The sequence below is a fragment of the Notothenia rossii genome, assembly GCF_949606895.1.
Source record: "Notothenia rossii genome assembly, chromosome: 11".
Classification (NCBI taxonomy): Eukaryota; Metazoa; Chordata; class Actinopteri; order Perciformes; family Nototheniidae; genus Notothenia; species Notothenia rossii.
The window spans coordinates 28,612,949-28,630,607 of NC_136910.1; the positions used below are offsets into that span (position 1 = coordinate 28,612,949).

Consider the following 17,659-nt stretch of genomic DNA (forward strand, 5'->3'; position numbering starts at 1 on the left):
AAGAAACTCTCCTCTGCAGAGCGGAACTACGACGTGGGGAACCGTGAGTTGTTGGCGGTAAAGATTGCTCTGGAGGAATGGAGACATTGGTTGGAGGGGGCTCAGCTCCCTTTTATAGTGTGGACCGACCACAAGAATCTCGAGTACATTAGGAAGGCTAAAAGACTAAATTCTCGCCAATCAAGATGGTCTCTGTTTTTTAACCGTTTTAACTTCACTCTGTCTTACAGGCCGGGGTCCCAGAACGCCAAGCCGGATGCCCTGTCCCGTTTGTTTGACCCCGAGCCGGTTGCCAAGAAGCCTGAATCCATCCTGCCACTGAACCGTGTGGTAGGGGCGGTCACTTGGCGAATAGAATCTGTGGTGAAGCAAGCTAACGGTGAGAGCCCAGCACCTAGTGGTTGTCCGCCAAACCCTTCTGTTTGTGCCTGTTACTGTACGTCCACAGGTCGTCCATTGGGCTCACTCATCGCTGCTCACCTGCCATCCTGGCGTCAAGAGGACCATATTCTTTATCAAGCAACGTTTTTGGTGGAGATCCATGGAGCGTGAGGTCCAGGAGTATGTGGAGGCCTGTCCTGTCTGCGCCCGCAACAAGACATCCTCCAGGGCACAGATGGGGCTGCTCCAGCCGCTTCCGGTTCCCAGCCGGCCCTGGTCTGAGATTTCCGTGGATTTCGTCACTGGGCTCCCAATGTCAGAAGGTAACACCACCGTACTCACGGTGGTGGACCGTTTTTCTAAGATGGTTAATTATATTGCCTTACCCAAGCTGCCATCTGCCAAAGAGACAGCAGAGATCATGATGACTCATGTGTTCCGTATCCATGGTTTCCCCAAAGATATTGTCTCAGACCGGGGTCCGCAGTTCATCTCACGCTTCTGGAGGGAGTTCTGCAACCTCATCGGGACGTCGGTGAGCCTTTCATCCGGGTACCATCCGGAGTCCAATGGCCAAACCGAACGCCTTAATCGGGAATTAGAAACTGGGCTCCGCTGCCTCAGCTTCCAGAACCCTTCCTCCTGGAGCAGGCATCTCACATGGGTAGAGTACGCCCACAACACGCTCCCCACGGCCCCTACTGGGTTGACTCCCTTCCAGGCTGCCTATGGGTATCAACCTCCTACCTTCCCGGACCTCGAGAAGGAAGTCACAGTCCCGTCCGCCCATGCCCTGGTTCGGCGTTGTCACCGGATCTGGTCCGCCACCCGCAGGGCTCTTCTAAGGAGTGGGGAACGCATGAAGGTGGCGGCAGATCGGAAGCGTCGGCCAGCTCCGGAGTACAGGCCCGGCCAGAGGGTCTGGCTCTCTACCAGGGACCTTCCCCTTCATGTGGTGTCACGAAAATTGGCACCTAGGTTTTGTAGGCCCATTCCCAGTGGCCAAAGTAATTAACCCTGTCTCTGTTCGCCTTCGTCTCCCCAGGTCTCTGAGGGTTCATCCCACCTTCCATGTGGGACGACTGAAGCCGGTAAAGGAAAGCCCCATGGTTCCCGCGGCCAAACCCCCTCCACCCCCCCGAATGCTCGACGGCGGCCTGGTCTATACGGTCAAGCGCCTGTTGGCGGTCCGGAACAGAGGCAAAGGGAGACAGTTCCTGGTTGACTGGGAGGGTTATGGAGCAGAGGAACGCTCCTGGATCCCATCAAGATTTGTTGAGGATCAAACTCTCATGAATAACTTTTTTCGCCAGCACCCTCAGGTTCCTGGGCCGTCAGGAGTCGTCCCTAGAGGGGGGAGTACTGTCATGTCTCGCAAATTATGTTAGTTAGTTTTTGTCTGGGTCTAGTGATTTTCCCCTTTAATTTTGAATAGTAACCTTCCCTCTCGTTTCAGATACTCTGACCTCCCTTCCTTGTGTGTCTCCCACTCCTGTGATTGTCGACCCCGCCCCTGATTGTTTCCACCTGTTCTCCATTACCTGGTGTATTTATTGTCCTCGTCTCCCTTTGTCCTGTGCCAGTTCGTTTCGTTCCTTGTGACTACCACCAGCATTAGCAATCCAGGATTAACCCCAAGCAGAGCTTTGAGCCACGTCTTGTTTAAGTATTTTTGTTGTTCATGCTCCTAGTGTTTTTCCTCTTTAAGAGTAATTTTGTTTTTGTACCACTATCGTTGAGCTTTGGTTTGAATAAAACCTTTTTTTTGTTAAATTCTGTGAGTTGTGCATTTGAGTTCATACCCGTTTAATCAGTCGTAACAGCTGCCTGTGAGCAGTATTAACAGTGTGTATGAATATGCTAAGATATATAAAGTATGAAAACGGTAAGCAGTGCAAGTAGTATAGTATAAAATATATGGATATTAATTTCATGATAAACATTGTGGAACAATTATGAAAAATGTGAATGGAAGTGGCGACGTAAAACTGACACAAAACAACAACAAACTTTTGCCGAGCCAATGGAGAGTTTCATCAGCAGCACGGGGTACAAACCACCAATGAGCGCTCAGCTCGAGATACCAGCGAGTCGAGAGAGTGAATTATATCTGCATTTTCTCTTTTGAGAAGCCCCCACCCCCCATGTTGCAAACTCTTTGTTTAAAACGAATTGGCCATCGGAATGTGAGGAGTAAGTCTCCCAAGGGGGATGCTCACATTCCACAGCTCCACCCCCCCTCCTGTGATCTCCCAACCCCCAGTCTGTAGGTTTGTGTTCGCTGCAGCATGTCTGTTAGGCCCCGCCCCCCGCACACAGACAGACACAGGAGAGGTTTGTCAATACTCAAATTTCCCCTCCTCGACTCCTCGGTCCTCCGGTAGTGACCCGGAAATGAATTTCAGCGCGCCATTTTGAAGGACATCTCATTTCTCTAAATGCACTTCGAGGACCGAGCATCGAGCATCGTGGAGGCTCTCTGGAGGAGCTCTAACCGAGGACAAACTGATGGGTCCTGCACGGCTCCTCCACGGTTATGGCTAGAAAGGATCCGTCTTGTGTAAAACTCTCGCGAGAGTTTGGCTGAATGTCACGTGGCTGAATGTTTACGTTTGGCAGGCAGCTTTTCAGTTACGATCGTTAACATCAGTTGGCCACAGCAAATGATGGTGAGAAGCTAAACTATCTATTAATTATGTCAATGACAGGGAGTGTGATTGTTGAAATAGGGTGTTAGCGGTCTTGCTGGTGTTCAAAGAAGAATGACAACACTGTAGATCACCAACACTATGGTTTATTTTTTATTCACAGGTAAGTCAACGTTTTCGCAGTAAAAGTCCCAAGATAGCTCCTGGTGCAATACAATGTTCCCTTGCAGTGTTTTACTATTATGTCTGATGTTTCTCTATTAATATTGCTGCTGCATTAATGTGTATGTTGCATCATGTTACTGCTGTAGATGTGTTTCCGAGCCGCTCCGATTACAACGAGAGTTACAACGAGAACGTGACGTCATATTTACACTAGACGGATCCTTTCTAGCCATAACCCTCCTCCACGGATGCATTTCCAGGAACGGTGGAGGCGTGACGACTTATCTCAGCCAATCACAGCTCTGCATGCATCCCTTGGATATTATATTAGTAACTGCTTTCATCGCAACGCGATGTTTACAGTGAGAACAGCTGTGAGGTCTGTGCAGAAAGCAGAGCAGTGTGTACAATATATATCACTCAGTATAACAGGCCTACATTACTTTCTGTATTTGTATGCTGTAGTTTAGTAGATATCTACAAACAAAGAGTCGATATTTTTCTAAGACCATTTAGTGATTCACATAATAAAATACACAACGGCTGTAGCCTGATTATGCTTTAGGAGCAGTAGGTGTGTGTGGTACAGTGTGTAGGTGTTTGAGACCTCAGAAATCGGGACCATTTCAAAACCGGGGGGGGGGGGATGCGGGAGAAATACGACCCCGGGAGGAAACCGGGAGAGGGCAGTGAAATTGGGAGTCTCCCGCGAAAATCGGGAGGATTGGCAAGTATGGTGGTACAGTGTGTAGGTGTGTGTTGTACAGTGCGTAGATGCGGCGGACAGATGGGTCTCAGTTGGTTTGGTGTCCTATGCTTACTTTTAATACTTATACAACTTTTGGCCCGTAATTTCAATTCCCCATTTCAGCGACCAGAGAGAGGGGGGTGGGGAAGGGGATATATCCAGTCTCTGATTGTGTTACGTTATTATGAGAGTGCTCTCATACTTGTTTGATTCTGAAATTGTATTTATATAAATATATGTGTGTGTGTATATGTCCGCATCTGTAGCCTGTTATTGTCTCATTATACCGCACTTTCAATGAATTAAAAGTAAATATATATAAGTTGTCATGAACACATCTGTCCATCAGAGTGCTGCTGTGCCTCCTGTCATCCTTAATGGACGTCTCTTTAAAATGACCGCTCAGAGGAGAGGAGTTCTCATTTCACTAACCGCCTGCTGCTTCCACTCCTCTCTCCTCCACTCGCATCTCCTGTGGGCGGCACCAAGTCTCGAGGAGAGGAGTCGAGGATAGGAGTCGAGGAGGGGAAATTTGAGTATTGAGAAACCTCTAGGGAGATCGCTCTTCTGGAGTGAGGAGAGCGGAAATAATGATATTGCAAGTTAGAAACGTAAGATGCATTTTGACAGACAAGATGGCCAGTCCGCCACTGCACCCAGCCTGGCCCACGTAAACTGTCAACGGGGGGAGCCTCGCTGCGGGGAAACGGTGGACCTAGTGTCCCGATCGGAGTGGGAATAATAATAATAATAATAATCTGTACATTTTATCCATTAATTTCCCCAACATTGTGGTAAAAAAAACACACATTTAATCCATGTTGGTGTAGGCTACTACAACTACAAAAAGCATTGGTTTGTTTTCTCATCAGAAAATGCAGACTGGCTCAAACAAACGATTTTTAAATCATCATCCTCACGATCATTTAAAGTATCATATGTTCGCTGAATTGACATGAAAGCACTAATAAATGTAGTTTCATCCACTTGAGTTTACAACTACAAAAATAATCGATTTGTTTTTATATCACATCCTACGGGAGGAAATTCAGCAGCTCTCACTACCGATTTTTAATCCTAATTTAATCATCATCTTCACCACGATCATTTATGTTTATGTTTGCCGAATTGACATGAAAGCACTGACAAATATTAATATACTGTAGTCAACTTCATTAAAACGTTATTAACGTGCCTAAACTCAGTAATTCAACATTTCTACGCATGACAACACACTTTGTCCGTGTTTGGTTCTCTCGCCGCACAGTGAAGCGTTCCCGCATTGACGTCACTCCCGGCTTCCCCCAAAATGTATTGGGGGGAAAAGTCATCTGAAATTAATCATTATGTTATTCATATTAAATACATATTGTATTTTTACAACTTGTATTTAGAAATACTCTGTTGTAATTATTGATGCATAAATGTGTTCATCCATTCAATGTGGCATCTGCTATAATGGGGTTAATGTATGATATTACTTAATAATACAATACATTATAATATATGATATGATAATTATATTTTAGTTTGATTCATTTCTTATTTCATAGTGTCTCATTATTATTATTTTTATCACTCATCTTATTTTTGATTGGATTAATCTGTGTGAATCTGTGCTATCCTATTTTTCACTCTTACCCTGTTGCTGTTTGAACTACAGAATTTCCCCACGGGGATTAATAAAGGTCCATCTTATCTTATCTTAATGTATAAATTGATTTACTTCAATCTACTGTACTGTGTAAAAACACCCCAACAATATTACAAAAAATATACTGCATAAAGCAAACTATATACTTTATTTGATCTAAAATATTGATGTTTTTTCATTACACAGTAGTAGCCTGTGAAAACCATAACAAATAAGTGATTAAATGCTACAGTAGAAGCAAACACAACTGCAGAGCTGCAAACATTGCAAACAGACTAAGTTCTACAACACCCAGTTGTCTTTGTGTATTTGTGAATGAAGCGCCATCTCATGGTTAAATCCTGTAATTGAACAAATGGGGAAATTTGGCAACGGTCTCTAGCAATTTGGCAACACCCCCAGCCACTGGGATCCACTGGGCTTTTGACTGGGACACACCCATGTGAGTCCTATCTGGAGTGCTACATCGGTAGATCAAATCACCATAGTCCAGCACAGGTAAAAAGGTCACAGTGACTAGCCTTTTCCTTGCTTCAAATGAGAAACAGGACTTGTTTCTGAAAAAGAAACCTAGTCTAACCCTCAGCTTTTTAAGCAGATTAATGACCTGAAGTTTAAAAGTAAGACAATCATCAAGCCAGATACCTAGGTATTTATAACAGGTAACCACTTTGAGTACTTGTCCTTGCATAGTAACAATATCCACAGCAGTGTCTGTAGTCTTTTTAGCTTGAGAAAAGAGCATTACCTTGGTTTTATCAACATTTAAAAGAAGCTTAAGCTCAGCGAGCTGAGTCTGAATAATGTTAAAAACAGCCTGTAATTTAACGCCAGCCTCCTTAACGGAGGGACCTGCACAGTACATCATGGTATCATCCGCATAAAAATGTAAAGTAGCTTCATCCACATGTTTACCTAAACTGTTGATATATATAGAGATTAAAAGTGGACCTAAAACAGAACCTTGAGGAACACCATTAGCAATGTTTAACCACTCAGAAGACAGACCATCAAAGTGAACACATTGGGACCTTTCAGAGAGGTAGTTCACAAACCACCCCACTGTATGGCTGGATATGCCAATACTGAGTAGCCTCTGCTTCAAAATGCGATGATCAACGGTGTCAAACGCTTTGGAAAGGTCAATAAATGGAGCTGCACAACTCTGCTTATTATCTAAAATACTTGTAATGTCATTCACCACTTTCATTGTTGCAGTGATGGTGCTATGTTGCTTTCTGAAGCCTGACTGATGTTTAGACAGGATATCATTTTTACATAAAAACTCCTTTACCTGCTCACTCACTAGGCGTTCGAGCACCTTCGCCAGAACTGACAATTTTGAGATTGGCCTATAGTTATTTAAAATAGTTGCCTCCCCTCCTTTTAGCAAATGCAAGGCATAAGCTGACTTCCATACTTTTGGAATTGCATTTGTGCTGAGGGAGAGGTTAAAAAGAGTAGTAAGAGGAAGAGCAATAAAATCTGCAGCTATCTTTAAAAAGAAAGGTTCTACGTTGTCCGGGCCAGCCGGTTTCTTAGGATCTAGCTTAGATAAGGCTTCATGAACAACATTGACAGTAAAAGGAGTAAAACTGAAAGGGTTTTCCAGACCACATTGTTCAGATTCACGGATTGGGGTGTTCACAGCAGCAGAGTTAGTCACAGAATCAAACAGAGAGCCACAGGACACAAAATGCTCATTAAAGCAATTTAGCATAGTGGCCCTGTCCGATATAGAGCCAGATGCTGTGGTAAGGCACGGAGGTAGCTCATTACGGATCTCACTGGTGGATATATCGATTTTATGGCTTTCCAAAATTTCCTAGGATTATTTAGGTTTTCTGTGGTAACTGACAAATAGTACTTTGACTTTGCACTTTTGACATTTGAAGTGAAGCTATTCCTTAGCTGCCTAAAACGCAGCCATTCTACCTCTAAGCCTGATTGCCTAGCCTTTGCCCAGGCCTTGTTTCTCTCATGAAGGAGACTGGACAGTTCAGCAGAAAACCAAGGATTGTCTTGTCCCTTTACTCTAAATTTACGCAGGGGTGCATGTCTATCAATGATCTCCATAAAACCAAGATAAAAATAAGACCATGCAGTTTCTACATCAGCACACAGATCAATTTTCCCCCAATCAAACCCAAACAGATCATGTACAAAACCCTGCTCCACAAAATGTTTTATGTCTCTCTTAATAATAATACGAGGTTCAACCTTTCGAACCTTAGTGTCCCAAATTGTGGCTACAACACAGTGATCACTCAGATAATTCGCAAATACTCCCACAGATAAGTATTTATAGGGAGCATTAGTTAAAATGAGATCAATTAGGGAGGATTTATTAGGGGACTTAATGTTAGGGCGAGTAGGACTGTCAAAAATCTGAGTAACATTTAAAGAGATACAAAGGTTTTTAAAATCCTCACACTGCAGTTAACCAGTCCCAGTTTAAATCTCCAAGTAGCACTATTTCATTGTAATCTAGTTGCGATAAAAGATTTGCTAGCGAAGACAAGGAGTCCTTGCCAGCTGAGGGGTGTCTGTAACAGCCCACCACCATGACCTGTTTCCCCTTTACCACTTCTATATTTTAGGCTAAAAATTCGAATTGCTTCCTGATAGATTTGGAAACTAATGTGGTTACACTGAACTTATTCTTAACATAAATGGCAACGCCACCACCTTTATTAGGCCGGTCGGAACGATACACATTATAACCATTTAAGGCAATGTCAGAGGCCAAAATAGATTTATTCAGCCATGTTTCCGTTACGAAACAGACTTACAAAGCATAAGATGGAAACATTTAAGATGAACTTCGACCTCCTTGAGGGTCTTACTATGGAGGAGTGGATTGAGCAGAAAGCACCTAAACGACGACATGCAGAGCTACGTGAAGAGCAGGTAGACCAACTGGAAAAGTACCACCATTCAAAAGCTTTCTGATGCGGGTCTTGAAACAAAGCAGAGAAATTATGAGCATTAGTGGCCACAGGTGTGAAAGCTCTCTCCAGAGCTACTGGAAGCCCAATCTCGGGATCCGGAGAAAGTGGAGCAATATTCTCGCCACGCCAAGCAACAGCCTAGAACAACCTCAACCTATACAAGTCACCACGTAAGCCTTTCTACTGATGCTGGACAGTTTTTCAGTGGGTGCACAATAAACGGCAACATGCACATGAATGTAAATAAATAGCCAAATAATGGATCAACTCTCTCTGTCTAATATGTTCGCTAGCTGTTAGTGTTGTTGCATAGCAACCACCTCGCGTGGAGAAGGCAACGGAGGGACTATTTTATTTTGAACATCATTATTTACTAATAAAAAATATTTAAATTAGAGTGTGTGGTGACCACGTATTTATGCACTGGTTCATAATTCAAACTGGGAACTAAAGTTGCGGCTATTTGTTCCCACACGGACATGTTATGTGTTACCTATATATAGTGTGTGCCCTCTTGGGCTTAGGGGTGGGCGATATGACGATATATATCGTCGTGACGATATTAGGTCTCCACGATATGCTTTTTCACAGATATCGTATCTATCGTGATAAAAAATAAAAAAAATTGAAAAAGAAATTTGAAGAAAAAACATTTTGGGAAAAAAAATATATTAAAAAAAAAACTGATGTGAAAGACATGCTCTAAATCTGTCTAGTCAGGATTCAAACAGTATTGCACTTTATTTATTGTCTTGTTTGATTCTGTTGGCTTATATTTGATTAATAAGGTATTTATATAGTTTTTCCCTTCAGTTATGCTCAAGTCTTTTATTGCACTTAAAGTCTAAAGTTTACATTATAATTGTTTGGCACTGACTTTTCCTCATTGATGTTTTATGTTTTACTTAGTTATGTTTTACCCTCCTTTTCATGTTTATTGATGTTCACTGCTAGTGCTACCTCAGAAAGTTCATTTTTATACTGAGAAACTGTGCCTTGAAGCCATATCAAAATGTTGAATTGTTCGTTCAGGGATTCATTTCAGAAATAAAACCAGCTTAAAATGCTATTTTCGTCTTTTACTCCTTTTTGTTTTAGTTTCTGTTACCTTGTAGGTGGTTGTACTGTTAAGTAACTTGAAAAATAACCATAATAACCGACATGAAAAAATATCGTGATATATATCGTCTATCTTGATACTGCTTGAAAAATATCGTGATAATATATTTTTCAATATCGCCCACCCCTATCTTGGCTCTTTCTCTTGTCGACCCGGGCTGCGACCCGATAACATGTCCTATTCTGCTCTCTATTAAAATACCCTTTTACACCTCCATTGCACCGCCTCCGACTCCCTATCTCTCGGCACTACACTGGTGACCCTGATCAATCAATCAATCAATCAATGTTTATTTATATAGCCCAATATCACAAATGTTACATTTGTCTCAGTGGACTTCACAGTTTGTACAGAATATCAGTATGGCAATACGACACCCTCTGTCCTTAGACCCTCACATCGTACAAGGAAAAACTTCCAGAGAAAACCCCACAGTTTAAAGGGAAAAATGTGAGAAACCTCAGGGAGAGCAACAGAGGAGGGATCCCTCTCCCAGGACGGACAGACGTGCAATAGATGCCGTGTGTAAATTGAAAAGATAATACATTTGCAACATAGGTAGTCCAAATGTTTTGAAATGCATGTGTGTATAATAAGAAGATGAATCCACGAGGATATCCATCCACGACTTATGATCCAGGACCGCAGCCACGACTCAAGATCCAGGACTCGCAATCCATGACACAGGACCGCAGGATCATCCATGACTCCGGATCCCGGCGTATATAGACACCAAAAAGAAAGAAATTTGGGGAAGCTGGGTTAATCGGAACATGAGAGTACACAGGTATAGACAGAGAGAAGGAAGAAGTAAGATGTCCCCCGACAAACTAAGCCTATATCAGCAAAACTAGGGGCTGAATCTAATCAGCCCTAACTATAAGCTTTATCAAAAAGGAAAGTCTTAAGCGCACTCTTAAAAACGGATAGGGTGTCTGCCGTCCGAACACAAACTGGAAGCTGATTCCACAAAAGTGGAGCTTGATAAGAAAAGGCTCTGGCTCCCATTGTACTTTTAGAGACTCGAGGAACAACCAACAACCCTGCATTCTTGGAACGCAATGCCCTAGTAGGACAATAGGGTATAATGAGTTCTTTAAGGTAAGATGGCGCCTGCCCATTAAGGGCTTTGTAGGCGAGAAGAAGAATTTTAAATTCTATCCTGTGTTCTATAGGGAGCCAGTGTAAGGCAGCCAGAACAGGAGTAATGTGGTCCCTTTTCCTAACTCTGGTTAGTACACGAGCTGCAGCATTTTGAATCAGCTGAAGCGACTTGACTGACTTCTTGGTACACCCTGATAATAAGGAGTTACAATAATCCAGCCTTGAAGTAACAAATGCATGGACTAGTTTCTCTGCATCGTTTTGAGGCAAGATATGCCTGATTTTTGCAATGTTACGTAGATGGAAGTAGGCGGTCCTTGAAATTGATTTTATGTGGGCGTTAAAGGATAAATCCTGATCAAATATAACACCAAGATTCCTTACAGTCTCACTGGAGGCCAAATTAATGCCATCCATAGTTAATATATCTTTAGATAATTTGTTTCGTAGATTCTTCAGGCCTGATACGTCTTGGGACGTTTCCGGGAAGGAACCCAACACGGCAAAAGGAACTCAAGTTTCTTTCTCGAAATGCCGGGGATTTTTGGAATCGTCCGTGGCTGCCACCGGCACGTGGACTGGAGGCTCGGTGCGCGCCCCGCGGAATGGCTGGGGATGTTGCTCGCCATTCCCACATCGGCTTTCCGGCTACAGGGCGACCGTGCACGACCTGCTGATTCCACCAGCAAGCCGATTGCTGCCTCGTGGGTTGGTTTTTTCGGGGCGTGCGGCTGCACGTCCCGGCTGCGCTAGCTGGCGGCGACTAGCGGCTAACCACGTGGGGCTAACGACGGCTAGCAGCTACCGATGGCTGCCAGCTAACGGCAACGGCTAACGGCTAGTGCTAACGGCTATCTGAATTTGAGTTTTTGTTTTGTTTCTGGTGCCGGAGAGGAGGTTCGACCAGCCGGTTGACCTCATGTGGACACACTCAACTTTTTCACCACCTCGACGGCAGTTCCAGACGCCACTCAAGTTTCCATCGGCGCCTGGGTGGTGCGCTCCTGGTCCCCGTCTCGCCTCGACGGTTTCGGACGTCGCCCATGCTGCCATCGGCCCGTGGGTGGTGCGCTCCGGAGCCTGTATGGTATGGGCTCAGAACAGTCTCATAATACACACATGCACACAGAAGGATTCACACTTGTATTTCATGATCCGCAAAAGGATTCACACTTGTATTTCCGGTTCCACACTTGTGTTTGTCAATCCACACACAAATGTGTTCCGTTTCATATACATGTAAATAAAATCCAAATACAGAAAAAAGTTTTAAATGTGTATTTTTGATCCACACATATTTGTTTTCCGTTTAAAACCTCTGAACCTGCAAACACAAACCGCTTTCTGTGCACGGATCGCTGTGCATTCGTGTGTGGGTTTTTTGAGACTCCCCTGACGGTCAGCCGATTCGTACTTGTAATTTTTTCTATCTATAGCCAATCAGATGTCTCCTAAATTCTAAGCCAATCACATGAGCGCGCCCACACGAGGGTAGATTTCTTGCGTTCATGACGTAGCGCTTCATGTACGCATTTTGCGCAGTCCGGAGCTGACAGGAGTTGAGTAAAGTTGCAACGATATTGGCAGATTCAGATTTCACGGATCAATAACTCATGAACAAAACGTTGTTCAGACACAAAGTACGTCTCCTAAGTACCGTGGTAAGGTTGACAACGAACTACAATCACATTTTGATCAAAAAAAGCCCATACGTGCTGTCCTCCAAACTGGACACATTACATTGGTCTCTATCTGCAGCTGGAGAAGAAATGAGTGCTCAGGGACCGTCTGCAAAGTGCAACTCCGAAAAAAGAGAATACAATAATATTCAATAACGTTACTATTCAATAAAATTACAAGTACGAATCGGCTTCGCGTCGGGCCGAACCACACCCCTTAGCTGTTATATAATGAGCATATACCACGGCCTGTCGTGAGCTATTGCTTAAGTATATCACCATTCAAACATCTTTTAAAAGTTGAACAAACCCCACACAGCTCAGTGAAATGTTGACTTTATTTGATAATTTCAGTAAAAACTAACGTTCATATTTCGCTTTTTGATTATAATACCGATGAACGTTCAAAACAAAGCACTTTGGCAACTTACCACATACGTTTTAAAATGCTTAATAAGCACCGTAACTTTCATGATGTAATTTCTCCATCATAATCGTTTGTTTCCGTGAACGGCCGACTGTTGTGTGACGGCAAATGCTGCGGCTGCAAGGGATTGTGGGGCAGCATTTTCTCCTCTACTTTCGGTAAGGGAGGTCCAGTGGTTCCTAAGCTAAAGGAGGTTATAAAGAAAGTTTGAAACCTCCTTTCCTAGTTATTAATTGTGTCTAAATAACAAAACATTTGGTATTTCTATCTAAGAAAGAGAATTCAAACAGCACTTATCATGGCTGCCACTGAGGGACTTCAGGGTCATTTCACTCGGTTAGGAAGGTTCCTAAACTAAATGGACTATTCGACTGCAGCCGTAGTCTACTGCCATGCTTTTCAGTTATCTTCCTCCTACTTCCTGTACACGGTTTCCTGTATAACCTTCAGTACAAATTTTACAAAAATATAAATGTGCAAATATGAAACATACAGGTAAAAATCACCTTGCTATTGGTAGCTGAACTGTCAATAACCCACAACATGTTCTGAGATAGAAATACCAAATGTTTTGTTATTAAGACACAATTAACACTTATAGTTTCATGTCTTGTTACATAAGAATAAATCATATTTGTTAAGTGTTATTATGGGAGAATTACTGTTCTTGTGGCAGCCTACTACTGCCATATATTTTAGTGCTTTTATTTACAGAACATTTTGAAAAAACGAAATGACATAAAATAGAACAAAACACACATATCTTTATTATATATATATATACAGTGGGGCAAAAAAGTATTTAGTCAGCCACCAATTGTGCAAGTTCTCCCACTTAAAAGTTGAGAGAGGCCTGTAATTGTCATCCTAGGTATACCTCAACTATGAGAGACAAAATGAGAAAAAAAAAAAAATCCAGAAAATCACATTCCTCCATGCTGATCTCCTCTAGCACTGATGTTTTGGGGCTGTCGCTGGGCAACACAGACTTTTGTAGGAGATACCACACTCTGGTGGGGGGCTCTGAGCCCCCCCCCCCCCTTTCTCTCCGCGCGTCCTTTTGTGAATGGGTCAAATTAACAGAGGAATAATTCAAAGCAACCAGAGTAAGGTTATAACAAATATGCTGATTTAATGGTAAAACACAACAATACAAAATCACGAAGTAATCCGGATTACCCCGGCTCTGGTTCCTCCCGCTGGGAGGTCTTACATGTATTGGCAGCAGGAGGAAGAGAGAACGAGAATAGGACTTCACAGAGACATATTGTAGTTCCCGTGGGAGGTGTTATGCAGAGACTCCCTCAAGGAGATCACTGATTGGCAGACACAAACAGACAGACACATTCTAAGGTGTCCGGTTACAACATGCATTCTCCCCTCCTCCCCTCACTGCGGCCCCCTCAGTTTAACACACATACATTCTTGCATAGAGTTCTCTCTCTGGCCTCCTCCCCCCTCTTGTTCAATTCACATATAGTTTCACATACTTTTGGTATCTTAAAGATATGTTTACGATATAGTTGTTTATAGTTGGATTATACAAATAACACATGTGAGTTACCTTAATATCAATAATAACGAGGATAACATTACCTCTGCTCTCAAGCAGTCCTACCCCATAGCTCACAAAAATCATGAATACATCCAAATACAAAGGTTTCACTTCTCATATTTCCAGCTTCTTGTTACACAGACTGCTATTATTGATACAAAGTAATTAAACACACACATATATTTACTGCAATGAATACCCACATCTTATCCTGCAGCCCCTCAGAATGTAGCATGTCTTTCTTTATGAAAGCCATATTTGTAAATGTTTAAACGTCCCATGACGGCCATAGGATTAGTTAACTAACAAAAGTTAACTGTTCTTGTAGCTTAAGGCCATCTCTGAACTTCCTTTCAACTCGAAGTCAACTTACTCGGAATGAATACATTTATTAATAAGAAGAAAAGGACCATGGTCTCCAGGCCTCTTTATGAGCCTTGCAGGAAATAAACCATTAACTTAACAAGACTTTAACTGCATTATATCTGAGGAAGATCTCTCTTGGAGTTCCCCTGTTAATTACAAAGACCATTGATGATTAACAAACAAACTCATGGGCCTCTTCTAATATCTTGAAACTGCAACAAGACTTTCTGAAAAATACTTAACGGGTAATCTTTTCACTCAAGGCAGAAGTCACAGGTTATACTAAAAATGGGACATTATTTTAAGAGTATATATAAAAAACAGACTCGTTCATTCACGTTTCACACATATTCCATATATCAGGTGCATTCAAAAGGAATATACCAAAAATACGCTGTGTTGAACTTTTCTGCCATAACACGTTACTTCACTTTCAACTCCCTCCAAAGATTTTCTATGGGGTTGAGATCTGGAGACTGGCTAGGCCACTCCAGGACCTTGAAATGCTTCATACGAAGCCACTCCTTCATAGCCCCATTCATTCTTTCCTTTACTCGGATCAGTCGTCCTGGTCCCTTTACAGATAAACAGCCCCAAAGCATGATGTTTCCACCCCCATGTTTCACAGTAGGTATGGTGTTCTTTGGATGCAAATCAGCATTATTTCTCCTCCAAACACGTCTAGTTGAGTTTTTAACAAAAAGTTCTATTTTGGTTTCATCTGACCATATGACATTCTCCCAACCCTCTTCTGGATCATCTAAATGCTCTCTAGCAAACTTCAGACGGGCCTGGACATGTACTGGCTTAAGCAGGGGGACACGTCTGGCACTGCAGGATTTGAGTCCCTGGCGGCGTAGTGTGTTACTGATGGTAGCCTTTGTTACTTTGGTCCCAGCTCTCTGCAGGTCATTGACTAGGTCCCCCCGTGTGGTTCTGGGATTTTTGCTCACCGTTCTTGTAATCATTTTGACCCCACGGGGTGAGATCTTGCGTGGAGCCCCAGATCGAGGGAGATTATCAGTGGTCTTGTATGTCTTCCATTTTCTAATAATTGCTCCCACAGTTGATTTCTTCACATCAAGCTGCTTACCTATTGCAGATTCAGTCTTCCCAGCCTGGTGCAGGTCTACAATTTTGTTTCTGGTGTCCTTTGACAGCTCTTTGGTCTTGGCCATAGTGGAGTTTGGAGTGTGACTGTTTGAGGTTTGAGGTGTCTTTTATACTGATTACGAGTTCAAACAGGTGCCATTAATACAGTTAACAAGTGGAGGACAAAGGAGGCTCTTAAAGAAGAAGTTACAGGTCTGTGAGAGCCAGACATCTTGTTTGTTTGTAGGTGACCAAATACTTATTTTCCACCATCATTTGCAAATAAATTCTTTAAAAATGAGACAATGTGATTTTCTGGATTTTTTTTCTCATTTTGTATCTCATAGTTGAGGTATACCTAGGATGAAAATTACAGGCCTTTCTCATCTTTTTAAGTGGGAGAACTTGCACAATTGGTGGCTGACTAAATACTTTTTTGTCCCACTGTATATGGCTTGCAGAACATATTTCACAGATACCTCTCTGCTCTACAGCTACTGTTAGCCACTATTAGACTTAGATAGGCCAAACAACTATTCAATCAAATGAATGAATCTAAATAATTACACATTTATGAAGCACAATAAATCGAAGAAGTCATCATATGCTACTACTTTTGACCATTAAAGCCCTAAACAATTACATATTTAATTCTAAGAAATATTGTCACCCATGCCCATGCAGTAGATGGTACAGTCCAATTGAGCGCAGCTGTTTCGACTGATTGAGCTTCTATTTAAAGCCACACTATTCTGTTGTGCTGTTTCAAACTCAGGAACTAAGAACAGCAGGTCACTTTGGCATATTGGAAAGCATTGTTATGTTAAGTATGATAAAAAAAAAAAAAACTGTCTTTAACAAAATATTGTTTAGTGATTACTTTGAAAATGTCTGGTAAGAATTTTACTGTCAAGTAATTGTAGTGCATGCACTCGCCACAATGACTGTGTGTTTGAATGTGTTTTACCATGTGTCATACGCAAATAGTGACGATATCTCTGTCACAAAGTGTTTCACTATATATATATGTTTTTCTGTTTTGTAACTTATAAAGCCTGCGCATGAACCAGCTATTTTGAAAGTGACTGTGGTAACACAACATAAGTAAAGACACAGGACATAGGACTCCCCGGATCCTCTTCTGTCGGGTTTATATGGAAGGTTTCTGTGAGACCCTGAGGCTGGTATCCATCGATGCTTCTCTCAAAACTGTTTCCTTCCTGAAGCTCAGGAAATGACCTGGACTGCCGATCACCAGGCTTCATTATCAGGTTGTAGGATGGGTTAGAAAATACACTTCCAAATGGAGAAGATGGTAATCCTTTCAAAGACGGGAGTTTTGTAGTTGTTGCGGTCAGGGGATCTGGGGGGCACTTTTCCTGCGGCTGGTTGGAGTAACCCTTTGGAGTTTGGGAAACAACAAATAATATGTTCTCCTGGCGGACAGAACCGTTAATTGGTGTTTCTTCACTACACACTAGCTCCAGAACCTCCAGAATATCTACGTCACTGTGGTGACACTGATCCATGTAAAGGAGATGACATCCATGTTCACCCTTGGGGAGAAAAACTTGCATTAATTTAAAAGTGGGTGGTAGCTTGGAGTGCAAAAAGGTGGATAACCTCTGAAACAATGATGAAGCGAAGTAGGGAGACTCAACTTTTTCTTTTTTTAACCAAATCTAAAAGGTGTATGCCCCCAATTCAGTGTTGCACTTCCATAAAGGGGACTCAGAAGAGACCCACTAAGATTAAGAGTGTACAGCCAT

General features: G+C 42.5%; 1 protein-coding gene across 1 annotated transcript in view; it reads right to left on the minus strand.

Moving 5' to 3' along the window:
• Positions 1-13,984: 13,984 nt before the first annotated feature.
• LOC307023402 (leukemia inhibitory factor receptor-like) overlaps positions 13,985-17,659 on the minus strand; it is a 78,731-nt gene continuing 75,056 nt past the window's right edge. Inside the window, exon 18 of the mRNA XM_079656632.1 lies at positions 13,985-17,446. Coding sequence (XP_079512758.1) covers positions 16,961-17,446 — 486 coding nt within the window. The 3' untranslated portion in view covers positions 13,985-16,960. The remainder of the gene's footprint in view (positions 17,447-17,659) is intronic.